Source organism: Thamnophis elegans, chromosome 1, assembly GCF_009769535.1.
Source record: "Thamnophis elegans isolate rThaEle1 chromosome 1, rThaEle1.pri, whole genome shotgun sequence".
Lineage (NCBI taxonomy): Eukaryota > Metazoa > Chordata > Lepidosauria > Squamata > Colubridae > Thamnophis > Thamnophis elegans.
This window is the reverse complement of record NC_045541.1, coordinates 32,981,990-32,996,839: the sequence shown is the minus strand read 5'-3', so window position 1 is coordinate 32,996,839 and position 14,850 is coordinate 32,981,990. Positions and strand designations below refer to the sequence as shown.

The 14,850-nt window shown below is 37.8% G+C and overlaps 1 protein-coding gene across 1 annotated transcript in view; it reads right to left on the bottom strand.

Moving 5' to 3' along the window:
* Positions 1–14,850, bottom strand: part of LOC116504042 (lymphocyte antigen 75-like) — an 85,820-nt gene that overhangs the window by 27,784 nt on the left and 43,186 nt on the right. The window contains exons 14-22 of the mRNA XM_032210864.1: positions 14,251–14,332; positions 13,189–13,260; positions 11,686–11,809; positions 8,585–8,620; positions 7,326–7,501; positions 5,596–5,660; positions 3,784–3,854; positions 2,249–2,385; positions 1,314–1,419 (exon numbers count right to left, since the gene is read on the bottom strand). Coding sequence (XP_032066755.1) covers positions 1,314–1,419; positions 2,249–2,385; positions 3,784–3,854; positions 5,596–5,660; positions 7,326–7,501; positions 8,585–8,620; positions 11,686–11,809; positions 13,189–13,260; positions 14,251–14,332 — 869 coding nt within the window. The remainder of the gene's footprint in view (positions 1–1,313; positions 1,420–2,248; positions 2,386–3,783; positions 3,855–5,595; positions 5,661–7,325; positions 7,502–8,584; positions 8,621–11,685; positions 11,810–13,188; positions 13,261–14,250; positions 14,333–14,850) is intronic.

Sequence of the window (14,850 nt, the reverse complement as noted above, 5' to 3'; positions counted from 1 at the left end):
TCTTATTAGCTATGAAAATGAGGAAATACTCTGCTTTATAGGAATTTATATTGCTCTTGTTTTATTTATTCTAAACCACTTGGAGTCTGCTGTACAAATATTATAATTAATTCATAATTCACAATATTATCATAATAATATGAATTAATCATGATTAATTCATAAATAAGTAACACTAAGAAATACAATGCTTATATCCACATCCAGTTTATAATAATTCTGTTTTAAGTTTAAAAATGAAAACTTCATATGATTTTGAAAGAATAGAAATGATGCCAACTGTAAAATTACAGTGCATTCTTACATAATTAATGGTAATACTCACCATCCCTAATTTTTATCTAGAAAAGGTCTTTTCTACTACACCAAGAGGAAGGGTACATAAGGAGATATGCAAGAAGAGGGGTTTCAGCATAACAACCAGAATGCTCTGTCCCTTATGTTTGTACACGTGATGTTAAAACACATGTGCAAAAAGGGCAGATGCTGGTTTTATCCTTTGTCTTCCCCACAGGGCATGTCCACAAATTATTATCTCATACATAAAGCCTTTCTCAGGAGCAATGTTATTCAATTTGAAGGAATCAAATTAACCATATTTTTCGGGGTATAAGACGCTCCAAGATTTTGAAGAGGTACATTAAAAAAAAAAGTTTTTGCAGACCTCCCAAACCCTCTGCATGCCTAATATTTTGTGAAAAATGGGGCATGCAGAGTTTGAGAGGCCTGAAAAGTGCTCCTGGGGGCTGGGAAGGCAAAATAAGGGCATGCATAGCGTTTAGGAGGCTTGTAGAGTGCTTCTGGGAGCTGGGCACCAAAAAAATGAGCAAAAAACGGCCTTTTTTTTTTACTCGTTTTTGCCCTTCCCACGCCCCGAGAACTTTGCAACCCTCTCAAACCCTCTATATCTCCATTTTTGTGAAGGGGGTCGGGTTTTGGGAGGCCAAAAATGCTGTATTCAGTTTATAAGACACACGCAGATTTTTGCCCTCTTTTTGGGGGGGAAAAGTGCATCTTATACTCTGAAAAATACAGTACAACATGTACATATATATGAAAGAATCGTGTGATACACATCTATGTACGGAATAGCAATAGCACTTAGATTTATACACTGCTTTACAGCACTCTGAGAGGTTTACAATGTCAGCATATTGGCCCCAAAATCTGAGGCCTAATTTTACCGATCTCGGAAGGATGGAAGGCTGAGTCAACCTTGAACTGGTGATGCTAGAACTCCTAGCTGTGGGCAGAGTTAGCCTACACCACTGCATTCTAACCACTGCGCCACCACGGCTCATGTATTTTCTTACCTTGTTCAATCTGGCTTTTGATTGAAGGAAGGTTTCCTCCTAAAGATTGACAATGTTCATCTGCTTTATTAAATGTCATATTCTTAGGAGTCACCTTTTGATAACACTGTAAAAGATTTTTTTAAAAAATATATATAACCTCTGAGGTAGATATTTCACAAATGTTTTGAATTAAACTTTGTTTAAACTATGTTCATATAGTAGCCCAGGTTTGTTACAAATGAAGGTAAATATACATGTTTCAGGATAATGTTGCAGGATCCAATCTGGATCGGTCACCAGGATCAGAGATTTAGTCTTCCGAGCTTTAGGACTTGTGCTGGAGCCCATCTTCAAGGAACTTCTCTGTACCGGAATGTGTAGCATTCTCTCTACCAGAATGTATAGAGAGAAAACCAATATTCTGGTAGAGAGAAGGTCCCTTAGCAGAGGTGGTATTCAGCCAGTTCGGGCTGGTTCAGGTGAACCAGTAGTTCCAACAATCAGCTGTTCCTGCCCACCTGCACCCACCCTATCTTGTCCTTTATTTCCTGTTTTCTAGCTCATCTCAATTGCACAGTACAGCTGATTTCCCCCGCCCCTCGTTATTCTACTTACTGTTGCTGACTTGGAAGGTAAGCAGCTGAGCTTCTAAATGCTCTATTTTCAGTGCGCTGTGCAAGTGCTTTAAGCTTGCATTGCGCACGCTCATTGAACCGGTTGTTAAATTGGCAACATCCCACCACTGTCCCTGAGGATTGGTTCCAGCACGTCTGAAATCTCAAAAGACTAAATCTCTGGTCACAGAGACCGACCCAGATTAGATCCTTCAAGTTTGTTAGTTGCAAGTTATTTCAGATCTTTAAATGTTCATCAAACTAGTTTGATAACCATTTCAAGTCAGCTTCTGTGGACTGAAATATAATATTCAGAATCCAAAATTATTTATGCATTACCTTATTTAGGAAAAAAATCCATCTTTTAGGGCAGCTTTCCTGAGGTGATTTATAGCCTGGTTCTCTTGTCTCCAATAATGATGCATTGTATTTCTCACAAATGAAAGGCAGTTTTGCAGTGCAATCTAATGAATTGCCTGCAGAATAGAGAATAGAGAATTGTTATGCTTATACCCTCTTATGCAGACCTCTCACTAAGTTTAATGTAAGCAATACAATAGTTTTAATTGAAGATTGTTTTTAATACCTTTGGTTTCAAATTTAGTTTTATACTTTTAAACCAAGTATAGCAGTTAGTATAAGTGTAGTCTGAAAGAATATTTTAATTAATCAATAAAGGAGAATATTTGTAGCTCAGGATTGGTGCTCTCTGAGATTGGTTGTTTTCTTTCTGATGTTTCATTATCCAAACTAGGCAACAACATTAGTTTAGCACTGGTGATTTACCTACCATGTTTTCCCCAAAATAAGACAGAGTCTTATTTTCTTTTGACCCCCGAAATACACGCTTGCCCTTATTTTCGGGGAGGTCTTATTATTTTTGAGGTGCAGGAGGCAGCGTGGTCACCTCATGGCTGCTGCTGTGTTGCAATATTTTCGGGGTGGACTTATTTTTAGGAAGGGCTTACTTTAGCGCATGCGCTCAAAAGCCCAATTGGGCTTATTATCCAGGGAGGTCTTATTTTAGGGGAAACAGGGTAGTTTGGATAATGAAACATCTGCAAGAAAACAACCAACCTCAGAGAGCACCAAGAACCCCTCATATTAATGAATGAATGAATGATAAAAATGCCTTCTTGGTTCAAAAGCAAAGCCTATAGATTGTCCCAGATTCAACCAGAGGATTTTTAGTTAAAAGTACTTTAGATAATAGAGTTGGACTGAAAGTTTGAAGAGTTGATATTAATGTTGGACTAGTAAGTTCAATTATTTTATTTAGTTCTGAAACTGCAAGATCAGCAATAAAATGTACAAGAGAAGGATACTAAATATCAGAACAATGCAAATCTGCAGATCCAACAGGATGGAAACAGGGTGTCATGGAGAGGGGATGAACAATGGAAGCTGACAGAATTCCTATAGACCAGGGATGTGAAACTTGCATCCCGCAGGCCACATGCCTCATGTGCAGGCCATGCTCACCGCAGCTCTGCGAAGGGGGAAAAACGCTGCAATATGTCACGTGACGGCAACGTGATGCAGTGAGTGTGACACCCATGTTACAGACGGAAACAAACTTACAGTCTTAGAACAGTTATTTTGAGAATGCAAACTTTAAACTGTTTACCTCCTGTCAATTTCAATCAAGACAAGAATAGAAGCAAAAAGATCCATGAGGGTGAAGAGCAATCACGGACATTTTCTAACTTTGCTGCCTCGAGTTGGCAGAATTTAAGATTAAAAACCACAAAATAGGAAACAAGAATCCCACAAAAAGAAGCCTAAAGGAAAACTAATATACTCTTCTTATTTAGGAGAGAGTCTGAGAACATTTCTAAAACTATAGCTGATTAAAAAAGAAATAGAATTATTACCTCTTAACCAGGATCGATAAGAGATATGCCAACATTTTCTGGGGTAGTGGTCAAAATAGTGTGAAAAAAAGCTTAAGAAAAAACAAAGAGAATATTATTTTTTTATTTTTTTAAAGGAAACATGATCAATCACATTTTTATGCAAATGTTACAACTTACATCGAATATAGTTTTTGATGTAAGCTGTAACATGTATTTATAAAAGCAAATATATTTAAATAATATGAAATGCAAGTACATAATTGCAGTATTTACGGTAAGGTAATATGATAAGCTAATATGGTAAAATTAAGAGGAAGCAGCAGCATAGGTAATTTTTCTTGGCACCTCCTATGCAGAGAACTGCTCTTTCTGTCCATATGTACAAAATTTGAAAAAGAGGATTATGATCCTACAAGTAGTCTCCATTTACAAGTGTTTCTTTAATGATGGTTCAAAGTTAAAAATGACTTATGACCCGTCCTTGAAATTACAACTTTCGCATCACAGGAACATGATCACAATTCGGGTGTTTGGCAACCAGTTCAAGTTTACAGCAGTTGCGGATTCTTGCTATGTTCATTATTTGCAATCTTCCCAACTGGCTTCTGACAATCAGTCAACCAATTTGCTTAATGGCTGTGATTCCCTTAACAACCACATAATATGCTTAACAACCATGGCACTTCAATAAATACCATGGTAAAAATGATCATAAAATAGACCTATGACGACTTGCTCAACAATGTTGCTTTAGCAACCAAACTTCTGGTCCCAATTGTGAATGTAAATTGAGGATTACCTATGTTTCTACCATCTTTCCTCTCAAACTCACCCAGGTGAATGCTATTAGCAAAAAGGCCCAATCCAGGCTGAGACTGATGGGACGGATTAACCGATGCTCCAATTTTAATCCAGATAAAAAAACCGTACACCTTCCATTTTCATGAAATAACATTCCTCTAGACAAGACACTCTTAATTCAATCTATTTTGGAAGGTTTATTTTTGCAAGATATAGTATTACTTCTGGACTTGGAAAGCCTACATAGTTGGGCTTGGTTAGTATTTGAATGGGAGACTTCGGGAGTACCAGCACTGTAGGCTAGTTCTTGGAAAAAGACAATTACTTATTTTATTTATATAATTTCTATAGCTTCCTTCTAATTGCCATGAAAACTGTTCTTGAGGTCACAGAGGTTGAGTTGAACTCCAACAATATTTTACTTTTTATTTTTAAGGTACCAGAGAACCTGGGAGAAGGGGCGCAGTTACAAATATAATTATACTCATTTAGTTATAGATACAAAGACTAATATGATGAACTGCCCCATATAACTATATACACAAAACTTGCTTTAATGTTTTTTTTTCATTTGCATTTTAAAATAAAAATTGAACCTGGTGCAGAGATATGCTCCGACATATATTGAAGGGTTTTTATTAATGTAGCCAAAAAATTAAAAATAAAAATTCAAAGGCAAGCCTTCAAATGCCCAATTTTTTAAAAAAGTGTAAAACATGGGTACTAGTACAATTATTTACACAAAATCTTGCAAAATATTGCCCCCCCGCTAGCTCATATGCAACTGTGTATGGAACAGAGGTAGCAAACCTTTAAATCAATCCATTCTATTATTAAATTTACACTTAAGCCACTGTAAAAATATGTTTTAAGGACAAAATGTAGTGTTAAAATTCCCCGGCTTCCCAAGGTTTACCATTTTGGTATCTGACCTTTGGTCATAAGTGGTAGATTCAGCATTGTACTTTGCTAATAGTTGTCATAACATAAATAATCTTTAGAACAACACAGATGGATGTTTCTACTTACGGCAAACGGTAGTAAGTTGTTGGAATTTTGTATTTGAACCACCAGTTCTGATTCTCGTCCGATAACTGCCAAAAGCAGATTGTGTTAGCATGAAATGCAATATCCAATGTTAATCTCTTCCATGCAATACTGAAAAATGTTTCTCTGTTGCATGAGAGTGTAGCAATCTTTGAGAAAAGCTCAAAAACCCTCATGACAATTGATTTGTTAGAAGATGTTCTGCTCAATTCCTTTTTAGGAAACTCTAATGACCACTGTAAAAGCATTTCTACAACCATAATAATAAAGAAATGCTAAGCACGGTATTTGCAATCAACATTTTTAATACTGCTAGTGCTGTAATACAATGTATTACAATATATAAGAAACTAGTTGATAACCGGTGTTGCCTGGGTATTTATTTAAAGGGGGAAAATGTCCGGACCAAATGTAATTTGTAATGTTGGATTTTCCCCCTTACCAGAGGCAGCCCCCTTGTGGAGTACTGTGAAGCCATTACAATGGCAACTCTAGTGTGCTGTACAGTAGAAGCCATTTTACGGCAGTATAGTTGAAGCCATTTATCCAGGTATCTTATTAAGACTGGCTTTGTGGTAAATGTGATTCATGCTGACTTCACCTATAATTTGACCCATCTAAGAAACCATCTATAATTTCTCAAGTTCTGTAATCTTACTTGGATGATTTAAGTCATTTGCAGTGCAAGTCCTATTTTGCCAGCCATAATAACCATCTGTGAGATAGATTGGGCTGAGAGAATGTACTAGCCCAAAGTCAGCCCTTTGTGGCTAACTAGAACCTGGATCTCTCAGTTAACCACTGGCTCAGTGTGAATGAAGGACATTCTCTTAAGTACAGGTAGTCCTCGACTTATGACCACAATTGAATACAAAATTTCTGTGGCTAAGTGAGACAGTTGTTAAGTGAATTTTTGTCCCATTTTTACAATCTTTCTTGCCTCAGTTAAGTGAATCACTGCAGTTGTTTAGTTAGTTATACGGTCGTTAAGTGATTCTGGATCCCCAATGGACTTTGCTTGTCAGAAAGTTCCAAAAAGTTTGCAGGGACACTGCAGCCATCATAAATATGAGGCAGTTGCCAAGCATCTGAATTTTGATTATGTGACCACATGGATGCAGCAATAGTAGAAAACAATTATAAGTCACTTTTTTTAGTGCTGTTGTAGCTTTGAACGGTCACTTAAAGAATTATTGTAAGCCGAGGATGACCTGTATTCAGAAAAAAAAAAACTCCAGAGAAAGAAGTAGCCATAGTTTCCTTCAATTATGCTCACTGGTTTCATTCTCGGACTTCTTTCAAGTGAACTAAGCCAAATTCCCCATTAAAATATCTTAACAAGTCAATCCAAAATTAACTATTTATTTTTGTATCTATTCATGGATATAGCAGTAGAGGTGCACATGGAATGCCATAAGATGAAGTATGAGCAACCCAAGATTTCACATGATCTCCAAAGTCATCCAGATTTCAGAAGAATTTGAGCAACAAATTACTGAACAACAAATAGCAGCATGATTTCCTGCTCATTTTCATGGGAAAACTAAAGTGAATTAGTCTCTGATAGGTTTAATGTACCTCACTGCCTGCAACTTCTGCATTTCATTTCCTAATGATTTAATAATATCCTCCATCAAAATCCACAAAGAAAAGGGATGTTGGCAATCATTTCATTCAACAGAAATCACCCAAAATAGAAATTAATGCATTACTTTTAAAATTGTGTTTAGAATTCCATTCAGCGCAGTGAAGGAGGTCACATAAGCCAAGTCACTTCCATTCTCAGAACAATACAAGGAAGCTTCTTGATAGCTCAGATGCTTATTTGCCACAAACCAGAATTCTGACCCATCAATATTCACTGTTGCCCCATGAATTCCTTCTTCATCTACAAAGAAAGAAAATTACATATGAAGTTTACATTCAGTACAACCTAACACGAACCAGCAACTCCATGCAATCTGAACTATCATGTAACAGGGAAGCTGTGTGTATCAAAATAAAAAATGCTGGGCGTTTTTGATTTAGAACACAGTTGTGTGCCTACAATGTGGCTCCCACAGAGGCATGTGACATGGTCGGCCCCTCATGTGGCCCAATGGTGATTAGCCTGTGGTCCGGTAGTGCCATGGACCATAGGTTGGAGACCCCTGATTTAAGAGTAAAATGACTGAATTTGACTTCAATTCCTCCAAGTCTGATTTCAAGTAAAGACATTACAACTCATTTCATCACACAATCATTTTCCTGAAGTTAACAAGTTTATTAACGTTCTTTGAGAGTTAAAACAGACTAGTTTTTTTAGTAATTACATATTTTGAAGAACTTTCTAATGCAAGAAAGACTGGGTTACACCTAAAAACTATTTCATGAATGGTCATGTTTGGGAAGGTATTATCAGTCTGTAACTTCTGCATTTCATTTCCTTAGGACTTAATTATTTATAATCAACCCAAAATTGAATGAATAAATGAACAAAGACATCATTCTAGTGATTATGGGCATTTGTGTGGAATAAGAGAAAGTGACATACTGTATGTCTCATGCCGTCCACGTATAAATAATATGATTTATTTGCATCAGGCATCATGACATGAGCGCACCATTTATGCAATGACATCATGATGTGTCAACATTTTGATAGCACAGAATAAGAGTTGGAAGGATCTTTCATAGTTATTCCTGGATATAATTTATATAATTTCAATTATATAAATCTTATTTCAAGTTCAATCACACACACACACACACACACACACACACACACACACACACACACACAACGGAATGCTACTGTATGTTTAGAGTTTTATAAAATATATTATTTATGCAATGCACAAATTCCGGCTATCTGAAATACTTGAACTGGGATTAAGCTAACAATCCCATCTGTTTTACAGCCATGAGGCTGTGGAAAGAAAGGTTCCTGAACTGCAAAATGAAGTGTATGAAAAGTAAGAAATAATCTTACCTGGTTTGTACCATTCAGGTGTCTTTGGAGTACTACCTGTTGATAAAGGAAAAGCCTATCACTGGATGTACTAATATATCCTTGGTTAGAAAAAAGGCTAAGTGTCACCCTTTTTATTGGCAATTGGAAATGTATAACCTTCTAGTAAAAAGCAATGTCCAAACTTGAATTCAACAATAATTTAACATTTTCCATACATATAAAGTCTCTTGAGTCACTTTTAAAAACTGAATCTAACTGAGGCATGAATCCATGTTCTAAGGCAGTTTTCTTTGCTATTAATATTACACTTTCAAACTCAAGTGGTTTAAAAAAACCCCTAATATTTAACTGATCAAAAGTCCATAAAGAGTTCTTGGAAAGAGTTGTATAAAGATGTGATTATTATCATACTCCAAGAGGGTACTGCAAATAGCAGCAAAGGGAATGAAATAGATACGATTATTCAGAGAACAAGTACTTCATACAATGGAATTAATTTTATATCCAATAACAGCCAGAGAGAAAGCAAAGAAATTACCCTATTGCTCTATCAATTGCTATATTTCTCTGGTAAAATCTTGTTCCAAAACGTAAAAAGAATTTATGATTTGAAAACACTGTCTCCCAGCATTTAAGCACCTGAGTTAGGCTGTACTGCACCCCCCCCCCAATGTTTTGAGTCTTGAACCTTTGTGATATTTTTTAACCCTCGGGGAACCCCTGTACATGCAGCCTCAAATATAGACCAGACTTACAAAATTATTATATTCTTTTCATATGTAGGTACTGTGTTTGTAACAGTGTTCATAAACTAAAAATAAAGACATTTTTCCTCTTTCCCATGCTTCCTTCCCCTCACCCTGTCTTTGTGGGTGGCTGCTGCTAATACCTGGACCAGACCAGCCCCAGTGTCAGACCTGGCAGCCCTCTTTTAACATTGGGCCTTCAGGCCTGCCACATTTTCTGCTGTGGGAAAATGAAAAGGGGGGGGGAATTATATGGAGTGTGGGTGATATATAGTCAAAATAACATTCCCTTCTGAGAGAGTCAAGGCCACCTTGCCCTGCAGCTGCGATAGTGTGACTGGGAGGAATCTCCAGTTTTGGATGGTGCCTGATTGGACCCTGTGATGGACACGTGGATGGTGGGCAGGGAGGTGGACTTTCATTTGGGTGAGGAAAACCTGGAAACTTTCAGATTTTGGTTTTCCCAGATGTGTCAATATGACATCTCTAATAAAATGGAACTTTGAGGAAACTCAAGCCTTGGAGTCTTCTTTCATTAGGGGTGTTACTTGGAATCTTGACACACAGATCTCTTGCATCCGCCTGGAGATAGCTCCCCCACCTCCCCAGGCTGCTACACCTGGAGAAAGGCAGGCTGGTGAGCTGGCAAGTAGACCTCCTACAAGGAGTCCTCACTTGTAGGCTCATTCACCAACTGCTGCTTCTCCCTAATTGCTTACTCTTCAGCTGGGCTTTGCTCACCTACCAGCTTCCGTGTGTGTGTGTGTGTGTGTGTGTGTGTGTGTGTGTTTAATTCCTGCCTGAGGGGGCCAATCAGGGGTTGTATGGGTTTTGTTCAGTCTCTCCTTTAAAAAAACAACAAATCATGTTCCCCCAGGGAACTCTTAGTGACCTCTTTCAGAATGCTAGGATTCTGCAGAACTCCAACCTGGGGTGCACACGAAACGAAAACATAATCTTTGAATACCAAACTTGAGAGAGATTCATATTTTGCTATGCTTTTGTTTCGTTTAACAGCATTGTTGGCCCTTTAGTTAAATTGGATGGAAAGTCAAAAAGCAGTTTTAACATCTGGAAAGTATTCGATGTTGTGGCCCGACATCGGCCAGCGGAGCTGCCAGCAGATTCGGACAGTGAGGAGGTTGGGGAGGAACATGGGCCAGTCCTGGAGTCGGGGGAAGGCTCTGATGAGGGCTCTGTGCCAGAGGCAGAGAGGGGGCCATAGCCGTATGCCAGTTATCAGCTGCCTTCAGAGTCAGACATCAGTGAGGCAGATGAACAGCGGGAGCCTGTTCCCAGTGTGTGCATGTGCAGAGTTGCCAGATGAAGGGAACAGCTAAAGAACAGGGGTCAACTTGGGAGTAAGGCAACAGGTGTATGACCCCTCCCAGAGAAAATAAAAGAGGAACGAAAGGAGAATGGAGTTGCAGGAGACAATTAATTCACTTAATTGGCTTAATTGGCTTGTGACTCTCCGAGAATCCTTGCCAAGTTTTGCAGATATTGGCCTGGCAGCTCTTTACAGTCATAGACCTTATGCCAGATAAGGTCTATGACTGTAAATCCTCCCTTGAAAGACTTTGCTATATGTGAATGAGCAGAATTCACAGTAAATTAATAAAAGGGGTTTTAGTTAGGACCAGGAACTTGCTTCATGCTCTTGGGAAGTCTAGGTCAAAACATACGGTGGGCCCATGGTTCTCAGATCAAGAGTTGGCAATTAAGCACATATTCAATAATTGCCCTGCTCAAAGGCATCTTGTGAGTCTGTTGATTTGTAGGAAGAAAAAGCTATGGATCTGAACTACTACAAGAACGAGAGGCATCTGTACTTTTCCATCAATGTTTGTTTGGTTTTGTTGTTGCTGGCACTAAAGTTTCTTATTCAACCAAATCGGATCTGCCAAACTGACTTATGCCAAGCTTGGCCTAGGAAATAAGTTTACTCATGGAAAATCATGACGTCTGGGGGATACATTACCAAATCCTAGCTGGGGGATATGGATACTGGTTAACAGTAGGACAGAAAAAGAAAGAAAACACTTTTATGTAACACCCACATATTCTTGAAATAATGTATGGCAAATATGGACTTCAACATTTGATTCAACCCTTAGTCAGATGGAAACTAACTCAACAGTTGGTGGGGAGGGGCTGATAATATTTTCAGAACTCAGATTTTTTTAGAGTTACAGGAAATTGGCCAATCATAATGCTGGCATATTGAATAAAATGAAGGAAAAGACAATCCTAAATTTTAATGTTTTTATCCTGCAGACTTTTATATAGAATGAGCCATGCTGAATACAATAGATCTCCTTTCTAAACAACACCACCACAATTAAACAATATATGGTTGAAACCCAAATTTACCTTTAGGGATCTGGCATACCCATTCAAGTTTTACATCACAATGGAAAGGTTTTAAGTAGAAATCCTCTTCTCTATATTGATATAGGTAAATGTGCCACAGTGGCCGGCGTTTTCGTCCAAGGGTCTGTATAATTACAAAAGAAAAGCAGTGATAATATGCATTATATTTTTGTAGTAACTCTCAAGTAAGTAAGTGTCCGTAACTAAATTCTGTCAAAAAGATTTTCTCCCTTCTTATTAGTTTGTTTAATTATTAGAAATAAATCTCTGTGTTCAGTGGAATTTGCTTTTAAATATACAAGGGATTCTAGCCACAGGCTAAAAAAATAACAATACCAATTAAACTCATATGCCGCTTCACATTGCTTTATAGCAGTTTACAGAATCATCCTATTGTCCCCAACAATCTGGGTCCTTATTTTACTGATCTCGGAAGAATGGAAGGCTGAGTCAACCTTGACCTGGTAGTGGGCAGAGTTATCCTGCAATACTGCATTCTAACCACTGCACCGCCGCCACCACCACAGCAAATACTGTTGTTAACAGAAGTATACTTCTATATAAGTAAGGGCTAAATGCTCTTTTCCTTAGTTAAGAATAGTCCTATTAAAGCTACTGGGACTTACTTTTTACAGAATTAAACTACTTCCCATGCAATACTTACTCAGAACTGAAGTATGAAATTGCCGTGCTGTGCTTGATATGTTTATAAGGAAATACATTTGAAATATTTGTCAAACTACACATACCTACTTTAAAATAGGTTTTTTCTCCCCAACTAACCAAAACAACCTGCTACTATACTTTCCAAAATAAATTATATTACGGACATGATTGCATTCCAATGTAATATTTACAAACGTAACAGAGTTGAAAAGGGCAACCCTAACCAATTACCGGTAGATAGACAGAGAGATGAATAAGATGGACATGCCAGAGCATTTGCAAGAAGGTTGCAAGCATTCAGGAGATTTTAGTTGTGTCTATGTTCCTGCCAGAAATAAGATTAGGGTGTTCTGGGGATGAGACAGTAAAGCCACAAAAGCAACCTTGGATTCATTCTGTTTAAAAATTCCAGGACTGTTTCTAGCTCCATCTGGAACTGATATATAAATTTCCACCATTCAAAATCAAGGTGACCGTGTCTGAGAAAACAAGAAGGCTAAAATCACCAGAGTAATGCAAACTTGCCTCCTACATATCTCTCTGAGGTTGTTCAAACAGGCAGGCTGTGGAAGCAGTACAGTATTCCCTCACACACACACTTTTTTTTAAAGGATTGTACACTAAGACCTGGTTTCCTGCTAAATGTGATGAAGTAATTCCATAGGAAAAGTAAACAGAGCACAGGCTAAAAAAATCCCTAAGGGCAGTTTAACTGGCTAAATTGCAAAACTTATTGGCAAGCATTAGGTCAACAGAGTTATTTTACAAAAAATAGCACAGGTTCTTCCAGTATTTCCTTCTCCTTAGGAGTTAGTAATAAAAAATGTCACAATACACCTTGATAGCTGCACAATCTCGAAGATCATAGTCATCTTCTCTAAATTCCAGGGGCATAAAAACAGTCGAGACCTAGGGAGGAAGAATGGTTTTAAAGCTGTATGTTGTTCATTTTAATTAGTATGCTTTAGTAACAATAGCCGCAATATTGCAGTACTGTAGGAACACGAAGTTTGAGCAAAATAAAATGAGTACTTTCAATACTCATTAATAGTAAAGGTAAAGGTTCCCCTTGCACATATGTGCTAGTCGTTCCTGACTCTAGGGGGCGGTGCTCATCTCCGTTTCAAAGCCAAAGAGCCAGTGCTGGTCAAAGACATCACCGTGATCATGTGATTGGCATGACTAAATGGCAAAGGCGCATGAAACACTATTACTTCCCCACCAAAGGTGATTCCTATTTTTTCTACTTGCATTTTTGCATGCTTTCAAACTGCTAGGTTGGCAGAAGCTGGGACAAGTAACAGGCGCTCACTCCGTTATGCGTCACTAGGTATTCAAGCCGCCACCCTTTCTGATCAACAAGCTAGTGCCTTAGCCACTAAGCCACCACGTCCCTCATTAATAGATATACTGTATGTTTTTAGTAAACTGAACCAGATTATTTTCTGAAATTTCATTACAAAGCCTTTGCTAATTCCTTAAAGGTCATATTATGAGTTGGTTACTGATCATAATCCAGAACTTTATATTCATTCTATGAAAGCCTGAATTCTATATAGGTATTTCTCTTTTCTCCCTTCCTTCCCCCCCCCCCCCACGAAATGACCATAGGAATGTCCCTAAATGAGGACTTCCAGGTGTGTAATTGTGTTTAAATAAAGCAAATCCTACAGTAATTTTCATATAGAATAATAGTCTAATGGCATAGGTTTTGGTTTTCTAAAGATTTTCATAACCAATTTAAGCTACTGTACATTATTTAAAGTTATTATTTTAAGCCTTTTTTATTTTTCCTGTGCAAAATGTTCTTTAAAAGCTTTTCAATTTCAAAATTTCACCAATATTCTTCCAGCTACAATTGGATCATTTAGTATTCTAAGTATGGCCAGCTTAACTTACCGGCTTATCATCACTCCATTGCCATGAACCCAGAAAGTCAGGATTCCTCTTATTTAGCCCAATCCAGACCCATCTGTCATCGCTGTAAATAAAAAAGTAAAGCAATGTTCAACTTCATTTTTTTATTACTTTAGAGCATTTGGAGATCATTTTCATCATTTTAGACAACTGCTCTGTGAGATGCTCAAATCTGAAAGCATGTAGATGATTATTTTGCCAATCTGCTGTTCAGCGTTGCATATACTTTTCTTTATAAATATTCCCTTGAGAATCTGCACTTATAAAGCCTGTAACATAGGAGTGAAATTCAGCAGGTTCTGACAGGTTCTGGAGAACAGATAGTGTAAATTTTGAGTAGTTTGGAGAACTGGCAAATACCACCTTTGGCTGGCCCCAGAATGGGGTGGGAATGGAGATTTTGCAGTATCCTTCCCCTGCCACGCCCACCAAGCCACACCCATAGAACCAGTGGTAAAAAAAATTTGAATTTCACCACTGCTGTAACACATAATTGATTATAAGTTAGAAAATAAAGAAAGAAGAAATGGGCTTGGCTACTAGTCTGGAATCTGGATCCAGAGGTCACCAAGAAAAAAATAG